Source organism: Phocoena sinus, chromosome X (genome assembly GCF_008692025.1).
Source record: "Phocoena sinus isolate mPhoSin1 chromosome X, mPhoSin1.pri, whole genome shotgun sequence".
Lineage (NCBI taxonomy): Eukaryota > Metazoa > Chordata > Mammalia > Artiodactyla > Phocoenidae > Phocoena > Phocoena sinus.
Genome location: NC_045784.1, coordinates 28,019,846 through 28,045,299, shown reverse-complemented (window position 1 = coordinate 28,045,299; position 25,454 = coordinate 28,019,846). Strand labels below are relative to the sequence as shown.

The 25,454-nt window shown below is 37.4% G+C and overlaps 1 protein-coding gene across 1 annotated transcript in view; it reads left to right on the top strand.

The window, feature by feature from the left end:
- DMD (dystrophin) overlaps window positions 1-25,454 on the top strand; it is a 2,099,690-nt gene that overhangs the window by 1,513,532 nt on the left and 560,704 nt on the right. The window contains exons 53-54 of the mRNA XM_032618871.1: window positions 218-536; window positions 5,430-5,495. Coding sequence (XP_032474762.1) covers window positions 218-536; window positions 5,430-5,495 — 385 coding nt within the window. The remainder of the gene's footprint in view (window positions 1-217; window positions 537-5,429; window positions 5,496-25,454) is intronic.

Below are 25,454 nucleotides of genomic sequence, written 5' to 3'. Positions count from 1 at the left end.
GACCTTGTCCAGTTCTCAAATCAGACCCAGTCTAAACTCGGACCCAGTCCAGTTTTCAAATAGGACCTAGTCCAACTCCAGCAGCAGCCACCACCAATTTCCATGGAACTTTGGACTGGGGGAAAGGGTTGAATCGACAGACCACAAAGAATGGGGACCGGGGACTGATTGCATACAAATGGAGAATTGCAGCTGCCACCATCCATTCCCAATGTAGAATCTGGGGAAGGATTTCAAACGAATGGGGAATGGCAGACTAAACCATCAGCAGTTCCCAAAGTTGAATCCAGGGGCACAGCTAAGGGCTGGGGTTTTGCACCTGGGGAATTCCAGTCTGAAAGGCTAGGGGCTTGGTTCCAGGCAAGTCCTCTGCCAGCTCAGTTGAGCCCTGAACTGAATCATCTACCAGCTCAGGCTAACCTGCCCAGTAAAGGAAAGCCAGTCAGATCAGGAGCTCAAACGCTGAAAGAGCAGAGCTCAACCAAGAGGAACTCACTAACGGCCCTCAGAAGTGGAAAGACAGTGGGCTCAAAAGGGTGCGTGGGGTACCATGCCTGTGTTTCTTGTTGTCCCTGAATGCCAGTGAAGTTCACTTCCCATCGCTGCCACTGATCTATTAAAAAACAAAAATTCAACCGAATGAACTTGAAGATATAATTGGCCTTTTAGATGATTGATGAATCAGGTAGCATCCCATCTAGCAACAAGAATGGCACTCCAAGGGGTTGTACAGAATGGAAGGTATTTACGGAAAGAGTTGGGCAAGGGAGCAGTTAGCAAAAGAAAGGATTAGTTTTAGGCCAGGACGTCTTCTTTGGGGGGGGGGGGAGGGAATGGCACAGGTTTTCAGCCTGCAGACTGCCTCTTCTTCCTCTGGGGGTGGGGTGGAGGTCTCATGTGGCCGGTTACCTCATTGGTACTGACTAGAAAACTGTGGACTGGTTGATTAAGATAACATTTCTGGTGAAGGTCAAAACTGCAATTAGGTATTAAATCTAGGTTTGGCATCATGGACTTTAGCACAAGTGACGCTATTTTGGGCCTGTGTTTTTTCTGTTTAAAACTATTCATCCCTCTGTACATCCATGAGTTTATTCATTGTTCATTACTTCATTTAATAATGATTATTTCTTGACTATTGGGGTATATAAAAGTGCATAAAATATGGATCCTTTCCTTTTATAAAAGGGTTGGTAATCTAGGGGGAGACAGATGTGTACACACAGTAACTTTGATACAAAAGCGAAGCATAAAAGCAAGTTACGAGTAAAGTAAAACAGAGATGCAAAGGAGAAAGAGACCTGGCTCCAGGAGGGTAAGGTCTGTGTTTTGTTTAAAAAAATTAAATATAGATTTCTCAAGTCCTAGGCCAGCGCTCGGCACAACAAAGTAAGTTGTTTTGTTCGGGGGCGGGGCAGTGGGGCAGCAAATGACGCTCAGAAACCGCGATTGGCTTTGCCAGTAGTTTATTTGACAGGGCTTCACTGTGGGGATTTTACAAGCCAATAGCATACAGGGTGATGTCTCTTAATAAGTCAATAAAGAAATAACATACTCTAAGCAAATGATAGATTAGTTACACTATTGTTCCAGGCAAGGGGAGATAAAGGAATAAAGTCCAAATCTAGTGAAGGTGTACCTTTTCTATGGGTTTAGGGTGGTTTCTCAGGAGAGAGGCTTTGCCAGCTGAGAGCGGACATCCAGCTGCCAGTGAAATAATAAGGGGTAGCTTGGCCCTGACCCAAACTCTCAGATATTCCTTACAGATTCTCAGTATTTATAGTCTAAATGCCCCCTTGCTTCTCCACATGTTCTTAGCAGTAAGCCCACTGCGAGAACCGTCAACAGCTGAGGTGATGACGTCCTGACGCAGCTTACTTCATTCTTATATCAAACCAACTTTACTCCTAAAGGTAACTTTCTTTTGTCTTTGGACAAAAGTGGATTAAAACAACTTCAGTTAAGTCATAAGCGAGTTGATTTGAAGTCATATCAAACCAATGCACAACAATAGGTTCAGATGATGTGTTGACTGTCTACTGAAGTAATAGTGGAACAGTGGAACGTATCATGGAAGAAGTGAATCTGGAGCTGAGCCTTAAAGCCGAGAGAAATACATTTCAAGTGGTAGATAGATTATAGACCTTCAGAACTGGAAGAGACCTTAGAGACCATCTAGTACAGTGTTTCTCCTACTTTCTGTTTTCATTGTTAGAGCACTGCTCTAACAGTCTATCGATAAACACTTTCATTTATAACAGGATGCTAAATTGGAAATGCCTGTGACTGAGGTGCTATCAGTAGCAGACCACCAATGTGCACGTTTGGAAGGGAGATGGATAGAAAAAGATCCAGAAGATAGTGACTTGGAAAAAAATTGAGGTTTTCTTGGGGAAAATGCTGCTGTTGAACACTACCCCTTTTTTACAGTCCCCCACTTTCACGAGGGGAGGCATTGACCTTCCCATTTTAAGAGACGAGTTTCTTTAGGAACACCTGGAGGAGAACTTGGAGGAGTGGCTCATTGGATTCCGAGTTTGTGAGGGGGGAGTGATTGACCTTGCCAAAATTAAATAACGACAACAAAAATACATTTATCTGGATTCAGTACAGGAAATAAAAGAGCACCAGTGATTGTCAAGTCTAGAAAAGCTTCATGAAACCCCCCTCGATACTTAACATCAGCCAGACCCAAAAAGCAGAACGTCATATTCTAACAATGACAGTACTGAGCCGAAGAGGAGCTTTCTGCTTCCCTTCCCTCTCCTCCCTCCACTCCCATTCAACCCTGTTAGGAAAGAGCAGCTGGTGCATGGGGCAGAAGGTGAGTAAGAGGAAGAGAAGAAGCTCTCTGTACCCCCCTGCTCAAGGTGGTGAGGGACCTGGCCCAGTTGCAGCCTCTCCAAGTCGGGGGAGAAGTCATATATGTGAATTAAGTTTGAAGTGTTAATGAATGTTATTAGACTGGAAATTCTAATTTTAATGTCTTAAAATGACAGCAGGACCCTGTATTACCTTACAATGGCCAGAAAAGACATGGGACCTCCTCGTATTTTCACCCAGGGAGCAAGCAAGAACTACCCCCTTGAGCAGATTTAAAGGGAGAAAGAAGACAGATAAAGTTGTCTTTACGCTTATATGCCATAAGTCCTGATTATTCAACATACAGCTTACACCCTTTACGTGTTTTTGTTTTAAAGGGAAAGGAAAACAATGTAAAGGGATTTACATCAGGATACAGATGAAGGTGCAGTTGACTTTTTAGTGGAACCAAAATATTATGATCAAGTGGCACCGAAATAGATTATTTAACTGGACAAATTAAAAACTCTATAGAATACTAAAATTAACGGTTAGTCAAAGACATGGATTTCTGGAAGTGTGTGGTAACCTAGGAACAGTGATACAGCTGGAATGTTGCCTCTTAAGGATTATCAGAGAGGGTGGCTGGCTGCTCAGTAGGACAGTGGTGGTGGTAGGCAAGCCTGCTTCATTATATAACAGAGGGTGACATTCCGATTCTGTTTAGTGCCCCATAGGGGGCGCAGTTCGCACAGGATGGTGATAATGTGGTGGGCTGAAAGAGCCTCCCAAGAAACCATGCCGATGCTTAATTAGTGAGTTACTTCCCTGTTCCATCAAAATGTCAAGATCAGACCCACAACTGCACATACATTTTTTTGTCATTTTCTTACTTTGAACATGTTTACACTTCTCCAAGATCCATCCTTATCCTCTTGTCACTTAAAAATAATTTGTCAGACAATTTCAGTCTTTGTTAACTCTCCTATAAATTTTAACAATACTTCTATACACACACTTAGCATTCCAGAGGAATATTCTTCAAGACCATGGGGATCAACAAATTTTCAAATGCCATTACAGTGTCTGTGAGGTATGTATTTTCTGCAAAATGCATAATTTATAATCCTCATAATAGATCTTTTACAGATGAAGAAAGTGGGGCCTAGGAAGTTTAAGTAAAATAGGTAACAAGTGTCCCAATTAATATTTGAACTCGGTTCTGGCTAATTCCAAAGCATGCATTCTTAACTCTCTTTCGTGTATTTGTTTTCTATTCTTACTGTGTATGCTATACAGGTTTCCCCCTGGGGCTCCTTTTCAGGGTCTTCCTAATACTTAAAGTCACTTGTAAAATGAGTACTTTCTTTGAATGAGAAACCCATTAGGCAGAAAAAAAACAACTTGGCAATAACTTTTAGGCATTAACCGCATGGCAGGTAATTATCAGAAGACCTAATGCTTTGAGCCCTCACAAGTGTGATCTTAAGATAATAGCGTGAGGCTTGCTTGCATTGTGAACTTTCTTGATGCTTTATATTGTGATATGCTTCATGGATTGGCTTCCTAAAAAAGATCTGTAAAGCATTCCGGGAAGGTCTGCCAATTAAAAACCGGAGATTGGCTGAAGGCTTGCAGCAATTAAAGTTTGAATACGGATGGTGCCAAATTGAATGTTTCCCTGGCAACAGATTTTTCCTTAATAACTTTTAGATGGGAGGGGGAACGTAAAAGGAAACCATCTTTCAGCATATGTATAGTCCTACAACATGTTTGCAAATTGATTTTGGAAGCTAATTTGTACTTAACTAGTGATTGTTTTAAGTGGATCTGAATATTACTAAATTATGCTGAGGAAATATTTTGAGAATAACAGAAATAAATTCTAGGAACCTTATAAGGACATAAAAAGTGCATGGTTTTAAAAAAACATTTCTTGGTCTGTAACCAGCTATCCAAGATATTTATTTATTTATTCATTTATTTTTGGCCGCACTCTGCGGCACTCTGCGGCTTACGGGATCTTAGTTACCCAACCAGGGATCGAACCTGTGCCCCCTGCATTGGGAGCACAGAGTCTTAACCACTGGACCACCAGGGAAGTCCCGGGATTTTATATTAAGCACAATTTACCATTGTCAAAGATTTCTGGATTCTTAATGTCCGTTAAGATCAAAAGTTTAGAACATAGGTATAACCAAGGAAAAAGTGATATGTATATCATGGATTTGGAGTTGATCTTGATATATATCATGTTATATGTGTTATTAATATATATGTTCAGGTTTATGGGTTAGTTTTTCATTATCTGTTTAAAGATATTTTTAAATTGTTGATTGTTTAAATCGTTTCAGGAAGTACCTCCTAAGGAGGTCATTGATAGTGTTTATATCATGTGGTGTGTTACCATAGATCTAATATCTGGTCCTCAGCTTTGCATAGCCAACGACTGGATTTTAATAGTTCACCTTGAGGTGATGAGTCTCTGGGGGACTGACTCATACTACACAAACTCACATGAGACTGGTTTATTAATCATTTGAAAGAAGAGGTAATAACTTGAAATTATTATTTTATAGCACAGCATAAGGCTATCAAAAAAATTAATAATGATAATTTGTTCATAGTGCCCTCCCCAGTGAGGACTATGCAGAAGACCAAGGTTTGATGGTGACCAAAGAATTGGAGGAAGGGTAATGCTGTATCATTAAAGGCTGGTTCATTAAGTGAGAGAATCTAGATAAACTTCCCACCTTTACTGTTCTGGATGACTTCTACTATAGAAATAGAGAAACAGATAATTTCTCTCAGATGGTACCAAAGACATAATAGCAAATGCTTGCGCTTCGGCTTTCTTTTTAGATTGCATGCAACATGTCTTCCTCCCCACATGTGCACACTTACCTTCCTCCTCTGGCTATTGTCTCTCACAGAGCCATACAAAACTCAGGTATGTTAAGTAGATGTAAATCAATAGTTGGAAATTTGTGTTAGTCACATTATTACCCATTGCTTGCTTGACTGAAGTAGGGTACGTCGTCACCAAAACCCTTACGAAACAACTCTTTCCACAAGAATTTCCAGCCCCGGTGGCAATTCCAGGACTACCACCACAAGAAATTCTGACATAATAGGGATATGAGGTGGTCCTGGGAATCTCCATTTTTATGAAGTTATCCGAGGCTCAGGCAGGTTATTTTTACAGATGACTGATACTATCCACCACGTCCTTTTTGTTTCTCATTTTACTTTTAGATGATAATCTTTTTTCTGGCTTTTTCCAAATTTCTGGAATTTTAGGACTCAGAGACTCTAGGAACTTGTGCGTGTAAAGAGAAACTTAAAGAGCTATAGAGGTAGAGATATGTAGGTACATAGAAATAAGACATGTGCATAAAATAGAAATAGACATATATACATAGAAATAGAAATGTGTTGCTTAAAACTGTAAAAAATACATTCTTAAAAATGTAAATTAAAAATATTAATAATTCACTATCAATTGAAGATAGCATGATAAACTTGAATGAAATAAGGACCCTGGAAAAAATGTATCCCTTCCTCCCCTACCCCATCCTATCCCTCCCCCTCCCCCCACCACATGAAGTTCTACAACTCAGCACGGGGTTAAAACGTTAAAACCAATTCCTAACCCAGGTAAATAAAGGAAAATGTTTATGTTCTTCCTCAGTCTTTAATTATTTTCCCTAGATTAATTTACAAATGGTAATCACACGTAAGAACAAGTATTATTGCCCTATAAACAATACAGCGAAGAATCAGATGAGAATTAAGTAAAAATAAAGGGTACACTTTCATTAAAGACCCAGTTCTCATGACCTAGTCCCAAACCCTTTGTACTCTGCACTCATTCCTTGAATTGACTCTCTTTAGAGCTGCAAAGGTAGGAATATGACTCACATACAAACATTCCAAAAGGTTTGATTTGAAAAACCTCCTCAAAAGAGAGAGACAGACAGAGATAGAAACAGAGATGGAAAGCGAAGGGAAAAGGTAAAATAGCATTGTTTGATCAGAGATGGAAACTGAGTAATGAATTTGGTTACTAACCACTTAAGTATATAGCTTTTATTTAAGCTTGTAATTTGGTTCTGTATCATGAGAAAATGATTAATAATCTAAAATACATACTTTTTTAATACTATCTAATGCTATAAAGATAGTAATTCAATTTTTGAAGAATGTTTCTTGTTAAAGGTTGGTTTATGCCTACTACTGAATTTCACAATGTTTATTAGAAGTAGTTTCAAATAGTATTTAACGGCATAGAGAAAGAATAATTATAACATTAATGCTAAGTTTAAAAAGTAAGATATGCATAGTAAGTGAAGTAAGTCAGGCAGAGAAAGACAAATATATGATATCACTTATATGTGTAATCTGAAAAATAATACAAATAAATTTATTTACAAAACAGAAACAGACTCACAGACATAGAAAATAAATTTATGGTTACCAAGGGTGGAAGCGGGGGGAGGGATAAATTAGGAGTATGGGATTAACGGATACATACCACTGTGTATAAAATAGATAAGTGACAGACATTTACTATATAGTGCAGGGAACTATATGCAATATCTTGTAATAACCTGTAATGGAAAATAATCTGAAAAAATTATGTGTATACACACACACACACACATATATAATTGAATGACTTTGCTCTGCACCTGAAACTAACACAGTATTAGAAATTAACCATACTAAAGTTTAAAAAGTAAAAATAGGATATGAAATTATTTATGCCATATGATCCTAATTTTGTTTAAAAAAAAAAAGTAAGGAAGAAAAGAAAAAGAGAGAGCCAGCAGGACACATTATAACTGGAAGGAAATACTTTAAAATTTTTCACAGCTATCACAGGTGGAATTTAGGTGAGTTTAATTGTTTTCTTTTGTATCTATCTGTGTTTTCCCAATTCCATACAATACAATGTATTACTTTTATACACAGAAAATGTTTTCAAGTATATTACACAGGGATGGTGTTTCTCAACCTTTTATTAATCATTGCCCTGTAAGAAGCTTTTTAGAGTTTTATTTGCTAATCAACCCCCCATGAAATTTTGATAACATAGATAGTCTCTATATCTGTTTATATTGTGGCTCTTTGGAGGGTCACAAACCACTGTGACCCTTAGATACATCTAAGACTTTTTGTTCCTCAAGAATCAATTTTAACCCCCTTGGGACACTATTGCCCTGTTGAAAAGATATGCACTACTAGCCCAAGAGCCAGAAGATTCTCATTCAGTAAGTTTTTAGGGGTAGGAACAAAGTAAGTACATTTTTAAAATAGTGGTCAGGTGTTTCAAAAGGAATGTATAAATGCATTTACTTAATGTTATTCCAAATTTTTCAGAAACCTGAAATATGAGCATTTATCTATTTTTAGGAATAATACTAATGATGGAACATTTTTACACATTTACAAATCTTTAAGAGTTTACCTTTTTTTCCCTACTGCCAGGAACATATGACTTTGAACACAATTTAGAACAACTTTCATGAAATATGATTTCTTCCTTATCTTTTTTCTTGACCTGTACTTTGTTATCTTTTCTACCACCTACTTCTGTGTAGGTCTTTTCTTTTCATCATTGCTTATTTCTTTAGTTTTTCTTTCACAAAATTGAAGGAAGATGTGGGCTTAGTATTCTGAATTCATAGTTCCATTGTGGTTATTAGAACGTGAACTAAAACCTTGCAAGCACATGGTACCATGTATATAATTTTCAACATTCAGACAATTACACAAAGGCCTCTGAGGATTCTAGGGTCATTGCTGAAGCTATTTTTTTTTAATCCTATAACCTTTTCTCATTGTTGGTTAATTTTCAGAACATAGAAGTTTTCACTTTTAAGGTTAAAAAAAAAACCTGATGAATGGAAGAACTATTCAGCACAGCAGGTTATAAACCAATTAGGATGATGATGTCTTGGATGGAGATTTTCATGAACCTCTCACATTAGCTATTTCAGCTTTTTTTTTTTTTTTAATGTTCAAAGTAAATAGAATAATGAAGAGGCTATTTAGGAAGGTCTGGACTCAGGGGGGGAAAAAACCTCTTTCATTAGGTTCCAAATAACAGCTAGCTTAATAAGCAGCAAGAGACAGAGGTTTAGTATAGAAAAAAAATAAAAGGATAAAAAAATAAAGCAATGAGATTAGAAGGTCGGTAATATCATTGGAACTGGCAGCAAGGCAGGTTCATGTGAGATTATTTTGTTTGGGGAAACAACTATACTAACTTTGTTCTGAACCTCTTGCCAATGCCTGTCTTGAGAAAATTTAACATTCTTTATCTGTGTGTACCAAAATGCCTAAGGACAGAGCTGTTACCTAAACTTTATTCAAATTGAGAGAATTCATGTACGAATTTGTGGCTAACGTCTTAGTGTACTACATAATGTCTACTGCTTCATAGCACGACTTTCTAATTTTCAAGAACAGTGTAGTAACTGCTTACCAGCCAAGAGAAAGGCATGGGACCATATTTGTCATTGGAGTCAACGTTAGTTCTGCCTATGGTAGTTACTTAGGTAAAGATAAGTTTGTTCCAAGCTGGGGCTTTTCACTGGCACTTGTTATGCGTAATAAGGAAGTGCTTTCAAGTGGACCCTGGAGTATAGGGAAACTAGAGTCTGATGTCACCAAGAGGAATGTTGATGAATTCAAAGATAGTGAAAGAAAGGAGGGGAGTAATTTTGATAGAAATGGTAGAAAAGCAGGAAACATGGCAGAATTGGGGGGAAATAAATCTTTAGAGATTTTACAAATTGCAAGCTCCTTTTAATAATCAGATTAAGATTGTAAGTATAGAGTGGATAAAGATCCATGTTCTGACCTGGCTAGCTAATTAGTAAAATCTTCTAGTCCAGTTTTCACATTTTTCATTTTAGCATATTTCTGTATGATAAATTATATTTCCAATGGAAACCTTCTACTCCTGTTGACTAACCTGACTCCCTGATACTTTGCCTAACCTTCTACCTTCTACTTTCTTGTTCCTACTTCTTTCAGGACTTTGCACGCACAATAAGGCAGCTCATATTCCTTAAGTCTCCTATCTGATTTTGCTTCTTGAATTGCCAAAGTGAGCTCTACAGACATTTCTGTCATTTCTTTTTATACCTAATCCCTTGTGATCCATGCTCTAACCACTTCACTGAAGCTGTTAATGACCACCAAAGAGGGCTGACTATGTGCATTCTAGTGACTACCTCTCAAGCTTCATCTCCAGAGCCTTTGCCTTGAACACAGGGATAATGTAACCTTTCCCAATCTCTCATTTCAGTTTCCTGCATTTGGTCTGCCTCTCTCCAGAATTTTTCCAAGGCTTTGCCTCTGTCCCTTACACTCATGACTTCAGTATTCATCACTATATGAATGACAGCTCTCATCATAACACCTCTGACCTCTTATCTGTTTTATCCATTCCATATGGCAAGCTGTCTACATTACCTTTCTTCTTGGGGATTATTATAACCTTATATTCAACATGAAATTGTGTGTTCATGTCGATGTCCAACTGCAACCTTTTTCACCATTTTTAGATACAAAAAGGGTCAACATTTCTGTCCTACTTATTTATCGGCAAACGACTCAAAAGTCAAGCCAAAAAAAAAAAAATACTCAAGTAAGATTTCCCAACAAAGAGGCTTTAAGCAAAGAACTTGCAGGTGTCACATGTAGGCTGTATTCTAGAAGGAGCATAGTGAACTAGGCATACATACCTGACTGGAAAACATCGGTCACAGTCTGTTAGTTCCATCTTTTCCTGTGAGAGGGAAAAATCATCATATGACAGGGCCAGAACTTCTATGACCCCTTTCAAGAATTTAAAGGTTTTTATGACCCCATTCATTTCCTGTCAAAAACTTTCACGAAGTACCCAGGCAATGCATTTTATACAGAGGGAAGAACTTAGACAAAGTCCTATATATTTAATCTTCTAAATATCTTACTGATCTGTTCTTATCTTTCAATCTGCCAGCCATCAGGTTTTACCTGGACCCCTATCCTAGCATCTCACGCTGTTTTTTTCTGTACCTTTTCTTGCCCTCCCCTCCAATCTGTTCTTTAATTAGCAGTATGACTAATATTTTGAAACCCAGGTCAGATGGTGTCACTTCGCTGCGTGAAACCTTTCAGTGGATTCCAGTTGCCCTGCAGACAAAGGCCAAAATCTTTACCATAATTCATAAGACCACTGGGAGCTATGAAAGTCCCCTCATTTAGCTTTTCTTTCTAGTGAGTGATACATTCAGATAAGTGGATTCTCTTTTAAGGACATAGATTCCAAGTGCATATGAATATTGAACTAGGTATTGATAGTTTACTTATAAAATGTTTACTATTCCTTATGCAGCTTTGATTTTGCATCCATTCTAATTCAATCTCAAGCACATATGGATTATCAAGAAAAAGGTTTTAATAAATGATTGGATAGACAAAGGAACAAATAAATGAATAAATGTATAAAAACAAATCATTATCAGACAGTCAGATGGCTATTTATAAGAACTTATCAGAACAAAAGTATAATCTTGCTTAAGACCAAATTCAGGCAATTTTTGTGTGTCTTTCTGTTTTTGGTTAAAAAAGCATCCGTTTTATATGTTTTTTTTAACATCTTTATTGGAGTATAATTGCTTTACAATGGTGTGTTAGTTTCTGCTTTATAACAAAGTGAATCAGCTATACATATACATATATCCCCATATCTCCTCCCTCTTGCATGTCTCTCCCACCCTCCCTATCCCACCCTTCTAGGTGGTCACAAAGCACCCAGCTGATCTCCCTGTGCTATGCGGCTGCTTCCCACTAGCTATCTATTTTACGTTTGGTAGTGTATATATGTCCATGCCACTCTCTCACTTTGTCACAGTTTACCCTTCCCCCTCCCCATGTCCTCAAGTCCATTCTCTAGTAAGTCTGTGTCTTTATTCCCGTCTTACCCCTAAGTTCTTCATGACCTTTTTTTTTCTTAGATTCCATATATATGTGTTAGCATATGGTATTTGTTTTTCTCTTTCTGACTTACTTCACTCTGTATGACAGACTCTAGGTCCATCCACCTCACCTAAATAGACATTTCTCCAAAGGAGATATACAGATTGCCAACAAACACGTGAAAGAATGCTCAACATCATTAGTCATTAGAGAAATGCAAATCAAAACTACAATGAGATATCATCTCACACCGGTCAGAATCGCCATCATCAAAAAGTCTAGAAACAATAAATGCTGGAGAGAGTGTGGAGAAAAGGGAACCCTCTTGCACTGTTGGTGGGAATGTGAATTGATACAGCCACTGTGGAGAACAGTATGGAGGTTCCTTAAAAAACTACAAATAGAACTAACATACGACCCAGTTTTATATGTTTTTAAAGGATTCTGTTCCCTTGCTGCAAGTAGTATAGGCACAATGCTATTCTGTTTCTCATTTTAAAGGAAATAATAATAATACCATATGCTTGTTGACAGCTTTGCAGTATAAAGCACTTTGCACACAGATTACCTCATTTTAGATTTCTCTATTTCTTCTTTTGCTATGGGGATTCATTTTAAGAATTTCCTTTTAAAATTAAGGCAGTAACACTACTCAGTTCCTGTATTTCTTAGCAACACCTTCACTAGGATATTGTCTCTCTCCTGGGTCTTTCTTCTCCAGATGCACAGTTATGATTTATCCAGAGGTAAATGGAAATAGTAGGAGCAATACACAGAATTTTTTATTGTTTCTTGTAAACTCAAGCATTGCATTTTAGGAGCTGCCGTACTATTTTAGGAATTGCTGTACTAATGTTCAAAATTTAGTTACATATTTTGGATGAAAGAATTTTGTCACTTCAATTGGGCTTATTAGAAGAGGGAAAGAGTTACTTTTTATCTCCGCCGTATTTCACATCATTTACTATAACATTCACGGGTTGCTGAGGTTTAAATAAGCAAAGATTATCTCAAAATGAGACCTGAAAAGGGCAATTCAAGTCTCTCATCCACTTTCCTTTTTGGCGTTTCAGCCAACACTTTAGTCTAAAACATATTTTATAATCATTGATCCTGTGTTTGTCTTGATAACCAGACATATTAAATGAACTAGAATTGATTGATCTTTATTTTTGATCTCATATTTTGCATTTCTGGAGAAGCATTTGAAGGGATCAGTTGACGCTATACTTCATTAATTCATTTCCTCTTTTTCCCCTTAATACAGAAGCCCCATTTTCATAAAGTCTAAAAAAATTGGAACATGTATTTTGTTTTTATAACTTTGATTAAATGAATATATTTGTTTTGCTTATATATTGTATGTTTGTGATTATTTTTGTTTTTTCAGTAGTGCATAAATTCTTACTTGTGACTTAAAAGTTGTGTTCACCCTTTCCACACATTCTTTTATACTCCCCTCATGTCAAACTTGTGTTGGGCCATGAGTATAAAAGCACATTCTTTGTAGAGAGGTGGATGAACCTAGAGTCTGTCATACAGAGTGAAGTAAGTCAGAAAGAGAAAAACAAATACCATATGCTAACACATATATATATGGAATCTAATTTAAAAATGGTTCTGAAGAACCTAGGGGCAGGACAGAAATAAAGATGCAGACGTAGGGAATGGACTTGAGGACACAGGGAGGGGGAAGGGTAAGCTGGGACGAAGTGAGAGAGTGACATGGACATATATACGCTACCAAATGTAAACTAGATAGGTAGTGGAAAGCAGCTGCATAGGACAGGGAGATCAACTCAGTGCTTTGTGACCACCTAGAAGGGTGGGATAGAGCGCGGGGGAGGGAGATGCAAGAGGGAGGGGATATGGGGATATATGTATACATATAGCTGATTCACTTTGTTATAAAGCAGAAACTAACACAACCTTGTAAAGCAGTTATACTCCAATGAAGATGTTAAAAAAAAAAGGAATGAAGTACTAATATACCCTAAACATGGATAAACTTTGAAAACATCATGTAAAGTGAGAGAAGCCAGACACAAAGACCACATATTGTATGATTCCATTTATATGAAATGCCCAGAACAAGCAAATCTATAGAGACAAAAAGTAGATTAACTCCAGCCAAGGGCTGGAGTGGGGAGCTGGAGAGAAATGGGTAGTGACTGCTATGGTTTTTGGGGGGGTATGATGAAAATCCTTTTAATCTCACAACTTTGTGAATATACTAAAAACCATTGAACTGTATACTTTAAGTGGGTGAATTATATAGTCTGTGAATGTATCTCAATAAAACTTAAAAAAATAAATAAAAACACATTTCCTCAATTCAAGTAATTACCTTTTGAAAGGTAAGACAGACAATAAATAGACAATTGCCAGGTAGGGTAATAAGTGTGTTTAGAGGTAAGGATGTGAATTCAATGCTCTGGGAATCATAACATAGGATACCCTATCCAAGCCCCTGAAGCACACAAAACTTGGGTAGGGTGGAAGAGAATGGTCAGGAAAAAATGACTAGTGGCAGTGACTTTTGAGCGGAGTGCTACAGAGTGAAAAAGAGTAGAGAATATTCTGGGCAGAGGAAAAGCATAGACTCATGTGAGACATGTGATAACATCCTGCATGTAGAGGACTCCTACGTGGCTGAATAGGGTTCACAACAGGTAATAGAAGTCAGGAAACTGGAAAAGTAGACAAGGGCCACATTACAAAAGATCTTGTAAGTCAGGTCAAGAGTTTTGATTTTATGCTGATAGCAATGGAAGGGTGACATTAAAGGAATTTAGTAAGTGATGACAGACTCAGATCTTCATCTTCAAAAGTCTTCTCTGACCAAAATTCTGAAGATAGATGGGGAGTGCAAAAGGCTAGTATTAAAGCAGTAGTTCTCAGTCCTGGCTGCCCATTAGAATCACTAGGGGGAGCTTTTTAAAATCCAGTGCCTGGACTCCACCCCAAACCAATTAAATCAAAATCTTTGGGAATAGGGCCCAGACACTGGTAGTTTTTCAAGCACCCCAGCTGATGCAAATGTGCAGACAGGGTTATGATTCACTAAATAAGAGAGAGCATCAGGAAGCTTTTAATTAAAACAGTCTAGAGAAGCGACAGCTGGATGATAGAGAGGTTAGAAGAGCCATTAAGGAGGTTGAATGAATGACTTGGCACCTTGGTTAAAGGATAAGGAAGAAAGAGGAATCAGGCATGATTTGTAGGTTTCTCCTTGAATGACTAGGTAGAGGAACAGATGTGTGTCAGTGATTAGGGGAGAGGAAGGGTAAAGATGATGTGATCAATTTTGGATATGTTGAATATTTAAAAGGGATCTTGTAGGCGTTTGGCTATGTGAATATGGAGCTCAGGAGAGAGTTCTTAGGTTAAACACAGATTCGACTATGATCGCTGTATAGGTAGTAAATGAAACAATATGAACTCACCAGGGAGTGAATGAAACAATATGAACTCACCAGGGAGTATATGTAAGTGAAAAGAAAAAAGGTCCAAAGGAGACCTGTAGGGGATAACCGTGTTTTAAAGGTGAGCAGAGAAGGCTGAGGAGCGGCCAAAGAGGTAGACTAAATAACCTTTTAAAATCTTGCAGTGTCAGTCATTGCAAGATTTCAAGGAAGGGGTTTCAAGGAGGGCTCATCAGTGACGGCAAGTACTGAAGGGAGGTCTGGAAAGATAAAGACTTCAGAATCTCCAATGCTGTGGTAATTTGAAGGTTATCGTTAGCATCTTCAAAAGTAACTTCTGTGGCAAGAGTGAAAATTCAGTGGATTGAGAAGGGTATGTAAGGTGTGAAAGTGGAAATAGTGGATGTAGACTCTTCTCAGACTTTAATGTGCATACAAATCACTTTTGGACTCTTGTTTAAAAATGCAGATTTGATTCAGTAGGTATAACGTGTGGGGCCTGAGATATTGCATGTCTAACAAGCTCCCAGGTAATGCTGCAGCTGCTGGTATACAAACCATCCTTGAAGTAACTCTGGTGTAAATCACTCTTTCATGAAGGAGAAAGGATTGGCCAGAGGGGGTGGAGAGCCAAAAGGAAGAATTTTTTATTTTGTTTTTTGTTGTTTTCTTTTTAGATGAGGTTCTAGACTGAGATTGAAGATACAGAATGGGTAAAAAATGGAATCACTTGTCTTAGGAGGTAGAAGAATTTGGAATACTGAGTACAGGAAGGGAATTAGGCATGAGTAGGGGAGACACTAAACCTAAAGAGAAGAAGGTAAGGAAGACTAGAAATACAGAAAAGTCCATTAGTAGACAATACCTGGCATTTTGCTTTTTAACCCGTGGTTTCTGTTCAAGGAATTATTTATTATTTTTATTCCTTAACTTGATTGGCTGGACTGTGGAGTGTGCTTGTGAGGATACAAGTGAGCCCACTTGGCTTTTCAGGTATAACCTGCATTTTCTGCACTCATCAAATCAAAGTTTGAGTGACAAGGTGTAGGGGTGAAATTCAGTGTGTGTTCAGGGCAGGAAAAAAATGTCTTTTTTATTCTACATATTTAAAAATATTTATATTCCAACAAATGCATCAATTTTGATGTGCAAATTTGCAGTGATGAATGGGTTTTATGTGTGCATTGCATGCTAGTGACATGGTAATAAATCTGCGGTGCTGGAATTATAATGGTACCCTTTAGCTCCACTTTAATGACCTCTTGCTGAATGAGTTGTGAGTACTTTATTTGCTACATTTGGCACTTAATTAGTTGAGGGTGGGGCAGGCTGGAGAGTGGGATTATCCAGCGATATGTTGTGTCTATATCACATTTAAACAATTTCTTTTCTATGTCTTGTGAGTGACCTAAGATTATAAGCTGAAATATTTTTGCATAATTATAGATAAAGCTACTCCCCCAACTTTAAGCTTTCATCTCAACCAATGGTTCCCCCTTGCCAAAGGAAGCCATTATCTTTTTAAGTTAATTCATTTTAATGACCAAATAAATCACATTTCAATATCTGCCTGTTTATGTAATTAATACAATAACTTACATGTTCCATTATGACTGGATGTTGGTATTTTCTTATAAATCTGTGACTCTCTAACCAGTGGCAAAAATGCAATCCTTTTACCTTAACTCATCTTTCAATATGGGAACCAACACACACTTTCCTATCTTTTATAACCAAAACAGAATGAGCTTTTGTCAGAGGACTAACTTACTTTCTCTCTGAGAATATTCAGCATACTTTTAAGGAGGTAATATGATCTTTGACATTCTGTTGATGAGGAAATTAAGAGACCAGCCTGAATTCCTTTTCGAGCTCCTCTCCATATACATGTGACTTTAAGCAAAACATTTTGTCATTTTCACTACTATAAATTCTGTTTACTGTCTTTTAAACTTCTATACTCCATAGATGGTAATTTTTTCTTAATTGGAAAGTGGCCTTAATAACTTAGAAATGTGTTTAAATAATATGCTGCTTTGTGCTTGCTGTGTGAGAGCATTTTATCTAACATTTTATTATGAAAAATTCCGATACACAGAAAAGTGGAAAGAATTGTCGAGTAAATATCCCTGAACCCACCACCTAGATTGTGCTGTACAAATTCATGCTTTCTCTGCCCATCAGTCCTGACTATTTTCTGATGCATTTCAAAGTAAGTTTAGAGACATCAGTACCCTTTACCCCTAAACGCTTCAGCATGTTTATCATTAACTAGAGCTCAGCATTCATTTACAGTTCTTTTTGTTGGTTTATTTGCTTACTTGTATGTCTCTGTGGGGCAAAATGTGCAGAGTCAAAAGTACAAATCTTATGTGTACCAATCAACGAGTATTGTTGAATGGGTGCACCTGTGCGACACATGCCTCTATCAAGATAAAGAAAAACACTATCACCCCAGAAAGGAAAGAACCTTTGGATGTTAATTAGACTTACTATGGTGATCATTTCACAATACATACAAATATCTAATCATTATGTTTATACCTGAAACTAATGTAAGTTTATATATCAATTATATCTCAATTAAAAATATTAATAAATGAAGGGAAATTTTTTATGTTGGCTTGAATTTTTTTCAACTGAATTTTAACATGACTGAATATAAGATTGCCAAGTTGTATCACAGGAATAGTCCGTCCAGGGGAATGATTTGGATGTCTGTATGCTATTTGTTCATCCAGGCACTGGAATGACTTAGTTCTTCCTAATAGCCTTGTAAGATGAGCTTCTATCTCTGACAGAAACATAAAGTAACGTGTATTTCACAGACTTTTAGAGCTGGAAAGAACCCCAGGAGTCATCCAGTCTACTAACCCGCTTTGCTTAATGGCTCAGGATTTTGAAAGTCCAATGGTGGGCTTCCCTAGTGGCGCAGTGGTTGCGAGTCCACCTACCGATGCAGGGGACACTGGTTCGTGCCCCTGTCCAGGAAGATCCCACATGCCACGGAGCAGCTAGGCCCATGAGCCATGGCCGCTGAGCCTGTGAGTCCGGAGCCTGTGCTCCACAACGGGAGGGGCCACAACAGTGAGAGGCCTGCGTACCGCAAAAAAAAAAAAAAAAAAAAAAAAAAAGTCCAATGGTGTTACAAAGTGCATAACTGCCTGTCTTTACCCCTGTAATTAGGGGCTAGATACTTTGCCTAGTGTCTTGCGTCCATCATTTCCTTAATCTTCACAGATTGTTAATCTTCTTGTTATTATTATCCCCATTTTACAGAGAGTAAACTGAGTGTGAAAATAGCATTAAATTACTAATCTTTGCCATGTTCAAACTAACCTTAAATGTTAGACTGATATTATAAAATATTTTTACCTTAGTTATTGGGTCTGGGTCTGTCTTCCGTGAATTTAAAACTAAATGCTTGGCTGTTCCTGAATTCCAGTTTTGGGGGGACTTAGAAAGGAAACATATCTTCAAATTAGTTGTAGCAGCTAGGATTTAATCGTTTGCCTATAATTCCCCTCTCTTTTCACCTCTGTGTTCGCACAGCAACCACGTTCCTTCCTCTCCTGTTCCTAAATAGATCAAATGCCTATTCGTACTAGCTACGTTTGACTTCATAGTTAGTATATGCTTCTTCCTCTTCTTAATGGGTTTAAGTTGAGACTTCTCTTTGCAGAGCTTAACTACAGATAAGACTTCTACAGAACCATGTTTAAATTCCCTGTGGAAATAGGAGGAACACATCTTAATATTTCCTATAATTTGGGTTATTATTATTTTGACTTTCTCTGGTTCCTTATAAGTCTTTGAATGTAAAACATTGAGATATACTCACATTACTCAAGATATAGTTGTATCCTAACTTTATACACGAGTAGAACAATGATGATTTCTTTGTTTTCAGCTCCCTTCTTGATCATGCCTAGCCTTTTGTGGACTACTTTGGCCTCAGGGAACTGTCTGTTGTGATTACCATATCTTTTTCCTGATACTTAGAAATGGTTCAGAGTTTATTGTCTTAACCTCAGTTGGGAAAGTTTTCCTTACAGTTGACCACGGTTAAATATATGATACTTTTTACCCATTCCAATGACCTCAAAAGATTTACCAGTAGTTTAACTCTTTAAGCTCAGTATTTTCTACCTGGAATCATTGAGACCCACATTGAGACCCTCAGAGTGCCCCCACTAGCAGATTACAAATGTTTGCTGAGATTATTGTCCATTTTGATGACTATAGTCAGTTTTGCAATTGAGGAACTTGAAGTTGTGCCGAAGCAACTTTTGCAAATTACGATACCTATTTCATCACAAATCCAGGGCTATAACCCATTATTAACTGCTGGTCAAGGTTTCTTTCTAAAACTTAGTCACAGTAACTTCTAATTCTCAGACTGTAACTTGAGTGCAGAAATTGGAACAGAGTTGTTCTTTGTTCTGTAGCAATATATATTCAAAAAGGCAAACATCTTATTTTTGTAGATAACATTTTTCCCTAGAAGAGATGTTGAGGGAATTAATATCAGTCAAGGTTGTGTATCGATAATCAAACATAGCTAGCTTAAAAACTTGAAGTGAAAGATTGGTTAGTACTCAATCAACTGAACTGTTTCTTTCTCTGCAGTATTGTGGTTCTTGACATGATTGCTTAGTTTCCAATGTGACACTTCTGGAGATCCATAAATCAGGACACATGCTGAGCCCCAGTCTATCATCCTGAGTCCTAGCATTCGTTATTTATTCCTTTCATTATCCAGCATCTACTTACTGCACAAACCAGTTGAGAAGCTTATCATGTTGGACCTCTGAAAGAAGAAGTACACACATTTGGGTAGCTCTTCAATTACCAACATGCACAGATTATCTGAGTTTATAAGCATATATTTTATTATTATTTCACTTTTAAATGTCAGATGAATCTGGTATAAATATAAATCTACAGAATGGGACACAGTACACTGCCATAATATATCTTTGGTCTATCAGTAATATCCTGGATGGAGTGTTGCAAGAGTCGTGAAATCCTGTAGTTTGAATTGTTTCATTCCTTGACAAAACGATATAGATAAAAAACTTGTAAATTTTTCTTTTCTATGTATTCTGCAGGGTCTACTCTTAGGATAGCTGTATCAATCAATTACACTGCCTTTTTTTTTTGTTTTTTTTCTGGCTGTGCCGCACGGTTTGTGGGATCTTAGTTCCCCAATCAGGGATTGAACCTAGGCCCTCAGCAGTGAAAGCGCAGAGCCCTAACCACTAGACGGCAATTCCCTACACTGCTTTTTTAAAATTGCATAACTCATAGCTGCTTCGTCAGTCTCTATGTGCTGATTTGTTTCTGTGAGTCTAGTCTGATTCACTGTCCAATGAGTATTTCTCAAATGTTCTTTATCACACAAATCTAAGCCCTCAATTTTAATGTCCTTAGCAAAAACCATTGCACCTCTTATTATCATTCATATCTGCCCAAGTGATACGTATTTCACACGTTGCAACCCTTTTAGAAAAGATTAATTCTCCAAAGTTGTATGTAAAGTACATTTTACAAGTTGAAAATATATTATTAAATTTTTATTGAAGTACAATATACGTAAGGAAAAGTGCATATAACATAAATGTCTAGCTTGGTGAATGTGCACAAACTGATTGCAAGTGTGTAAACAGCACTCATATCAAGAAAAAGAATATTACCGGAACCTCAAAAGTCCCTGTCATGTCTCTTTCAGTGACTACCGGTCCAACAAAGGTAACAGCTATCTTGACTTCTATAGTCATCTTACTTTTTCCTGATTTTATACATTTTATAAATAGAATAATACAGTATGTCCTTGGTTTTGGCTGGTTTCTTTGCCTCAACCTTATGTTTGTGAGGTTAATACATATCATTGAATATAGATGTAGATATTTAATTCTCGTTGCTGGATAGTATTCTGTTGATAAACTTGCCGCAATGTAGTTGTCCATTCCATTTTATAGTAGATGGGAATTTCGGTAGTTTCCAATTTGGGTAATCTTCTAATTTAGTACATGTCTTTTGGTGAATATAAGTATGCATTTCTCTGGGCTATATACCTGGGAGTGGAATGCAAGTCAAATAATATTTTAAATATCTTTGACAAGTTGATTAGAGAAATCTATGGTGTATCCTTTTGTAAAGAAAATAATCTGTCTGTAATTTCTACTCTGCAAAATGGATTCTCACATATGGTTAGTTATTTCACAAGGGGCGATACATCTGCTGTCTTTCTAGTATTCATCGAATTGTACTTATGTTAATAACAATATGATAGTTTATTGTTGTTATTATCCTCTGGAGCTCAGGATGTTTCAAATATTGAAAATGCCCATAAAAATATCATCCAATATACACATGTACTTTTCTGTGTTACTCAGTCTAAAATTTAATTAAAAAGACAGACTGAGGCAAAAAGACATGCCAACAGATTCTCTCTGACCTACAGTTTATTTTAAGAATGTTAGAGGTCACTGATTAGTTTTGGCTTACAGGATTCCTCCCCCCCCCCACAGTTATTTTTAATTTATGGATTTTTTTTTTTCTTTTTGCTGTACGCGGGCCTCTCACTGTTGTGACCTCTCCTGTTGCGGAGCACAGGCTCCGGACACGCAGGTTCAGTGGCCATGGCTCGAGGGCCCAGCCGTTCCACGGCACGTGGGATCTTCCCGGACCGGGGCACGAACCCGTGTCCCCTGCATCGGAAGGCAAACTCTCAACCACTGTGCCACCAGGGAAGCCCCCAACTGAATCATTTAGACAAGCGGTATAGCAGGTTAAGGGCTAGAGGCAGTGGGTTTATGAGACAGAAAAAACATTGTGAGCAATTCTCGTATCAGACAAAATAGACTTTAAAATAAAGACTGTTACAAGAGACAAAGAAGGACACCACATAATGATCAAGGGATCAATCCAAGAAGAAGATATAACAATTGTAAATATTTATACACCCAGTACAGGAGCACCTCAATACTTAAGGCAAATGCTAACAACCATAAAAGGGGAAATCAACAGTAACAAAATCATAGAAGGGGACTTTAACACCCCACTTTCACCAATGGACCGATCATCCAACATGAAAATAAGTAAGCAAACACAAGCTTTAAATGACACATTGAATGAGATGGACTTAATTGATATTTATAGGACATTCCATCCATAAACAACAGAATACACTTCTCAAGTGCTCATGGAACATTCTCCAGGATAGATCATATCTTGGGTCACAAATCAAGCCTTGGTAATTTTAAGAAAATTGGAATTGTATCAGGTATCTTTTGTGACCACAGTGCTATCAGACTACATATCAATTACAGGAAAAAAACTGTAAAAAATACAAACACATGGAGGCTAAACAATACACTACTAAATAACCGAGAGATCACAGAAGAAATCAAAGAGGAAATCAAAAAATACCTAGAAGCAAATGACAATGAAAATACGGCGACCCAAAACCTATGGGATGCAGCAAAAGCAATTCTGAGAGGCAAGTTCAAGCAATAAAATCTTACCTCAAGAAACAAGAAATATCTCAAATAAACAACCTAACCTTACACTTAAAGCAGTTAGAGAAAGAAGAACAACAACGCTAAATTTAGCAGAAGGAAAGAAATCATAAAGATCAGATCAGAAATAAATGGAAAAGAAATGAAGGAAATGATAGCAAAGATCAATAAAACTAAAAGCTGGTTCTTTGAGACGATAAACAAGAATGAAAAATCATTAGACTCATCAAGAAAAAAAGGGAGAAGACTAAAATCAGTAGAATTACAAATGAAAAAGAAGTAACACCTGACACTGCAGAAATACAAAGGATCATGACAGATTACCACAAGGAACTCTATGCCAATAAAATGGACAATCTGGAAGAAATGGACAAATTCTTAGAAAAGCACAACCTTCTGAGACTGAACCAGGAAGAAATGGGAAATATAACCAGACCAGTCACAAGCACTGAAGTTGAAACTGTGATTAAAAATCTTCCAACAAACAAAAGCCCAGGACCAGATGGCTTCACAGGCGAATTCTATAAAACATTTAGAGAAGAGCTAAGAGCTAACACCTATCCTTCTCAAACTCTTCCAAAGTATAGCAGAGGGAGGAACACTCCCAAACTCATTCTATGAGGCCACCATCACCCTGATACTGAAACCAGACAAAGATGTCACGAAAAAAGAAAACTACTGGCCAGTATCACTGATGAGCATAGATGCAAAAATACTCAACAAAATACTAGCAAACAGAATCCAACAGCACATTAAAAGGATCATACACCATGATCAAGTGGGGTTTATCCCAGGAATGCAAGGATTTTTCAATATATGCAAATAGATCAGTGTGATACACCATATTAAATTGAAGGATAAAAACCATATGGTCATCTCAATAGTTGCAGAAAAACTTTCGACAAAATTCAACACCGATTTATGATAAAAATCCTCCAGAAAGTAGGCATAGAGGGAACCTACCTCAATATAATATAGGCCATATATGACAAACCCACAGCCAACATCGTTCTCAATGGTGAAACACTGAAACTATTTCCACTAAGATGAGGAACAAGACAAGGGTGTCCACACTCACCACTGTTATTCAACATAGTTGTGAAAGTTTTAGTGACAGCAATCAGAGAAGAAAAAGAAATAAAAGGAATCCAAATTGGAAAAGAAGAAATAAAGCTGTCACTGTTTGCAGTTGGTATGATGCTATACATAGAGATTCCTAAAGATGCTACCAGAAAACTACTAGAGCTAATCAATGAATTTGGTAGAGTAGCAGGATACAAAATTAATGAACAGAAATCTCTTGAATTCCTGTACACTAATGATGAAAAATCTGAAAGAGAAATTAAGGAAACACTCCCATTTACAATTGCAACAAAAAGAATAAAATACCTAGGAATAAACCTACCTAAGGAGACAAAAGACCTTTATGCAGAAAACTGTAAGACACTGATGAAAGAAATTAAAGATGGTACAAACAGATGGAGAGATAGACCATGTTCTTGGATTGGAAGAATCAACATTGTGAAAATAACTATACTACCCAAAGCAATCTACAGATTCAGTGCAATCCCCTTTAAACTACCAATGGCATTTTTCACAGAACTAGAAGACAAAATTTCACAATTTGCATGGAAACACAAAGGACCCCGAATAGCCAAAGCAATCTTGAGAAAGAAATGGAGCTGAAGGAATCAGGCTCCATGACTTCAGACTATACTACAAAGCTACAGTAACCGAGACAGTATGGTACTGACACAAAAACAGAAATGTAGATCAGTGGAACAGGTTAGAAAGCCCAGAGATAAACCTACACACATATAGTCACCTTATCTTTGATAAAGGAGGGAAGAATATACAATGGAGAAAAGACAGCCCTTCAATAAGTGGTGCTGAGACAACTGTACAACTACATGTAAAAGAATGAAATTAGAACACTCCCTAACACTATACACAGAAATAAACTCAAAATGGGTTAAAGACCTAAATGTAAGGCCAGACACTATAAAACTCTTAGAGGAAAATACAGGCAGAACAGTCTGTGACATACATCACAGCAAGATCCTTTTTGACCCACCTCGTAGAGAAATGGAAATAAAAACAAAAATAAACAAATGGGGCCTAATGAAATTTAATAGCTTTTGCACAGCAAAGGAGACCACAAACAAGACGAAAAGACCACCCACAGAGTGGGAGAAAATATCTGCAAATGAAGCAACTGACAAAAGATTAATCTTCAAAATATACAAGAAGCTCATGCAGCTCAATATCAAAAAAATAAACAACCCAATCCAAAAATGGGCAGAAGATCTAGATAGACATTCTCCAAAGAAGATATACAGATTGGCAACAAACACATGAAAGAATGCCCAACATCACTAATTATTAGAGAAATGCAAATCAAAGCTACAATGAGGTATCACCTCACACCCGTCAGAATGGGCAACATCAAAAAGTCTACAAACAATAAATGCTGGAGAGGGTGTGGAGAAAAGGGAACCCTCTTGCACTGTTGGTGGGAATGTAAACTGACACAGCCACTATGGAGAACAGTATGGAGACTCCTTAGAAAACTAAAAATAGAACTACCGTATGACCCAGCAATCCCATTACTGGGTGTATACCCTGAGAAATCCATAATTCAAAAAGAGTCATGTACCACAACGTTCATTGCAGCTCTATTTACAGTAGCCAGGACATGGAAGCAACCTAAGGGTCCATAGACAGATGA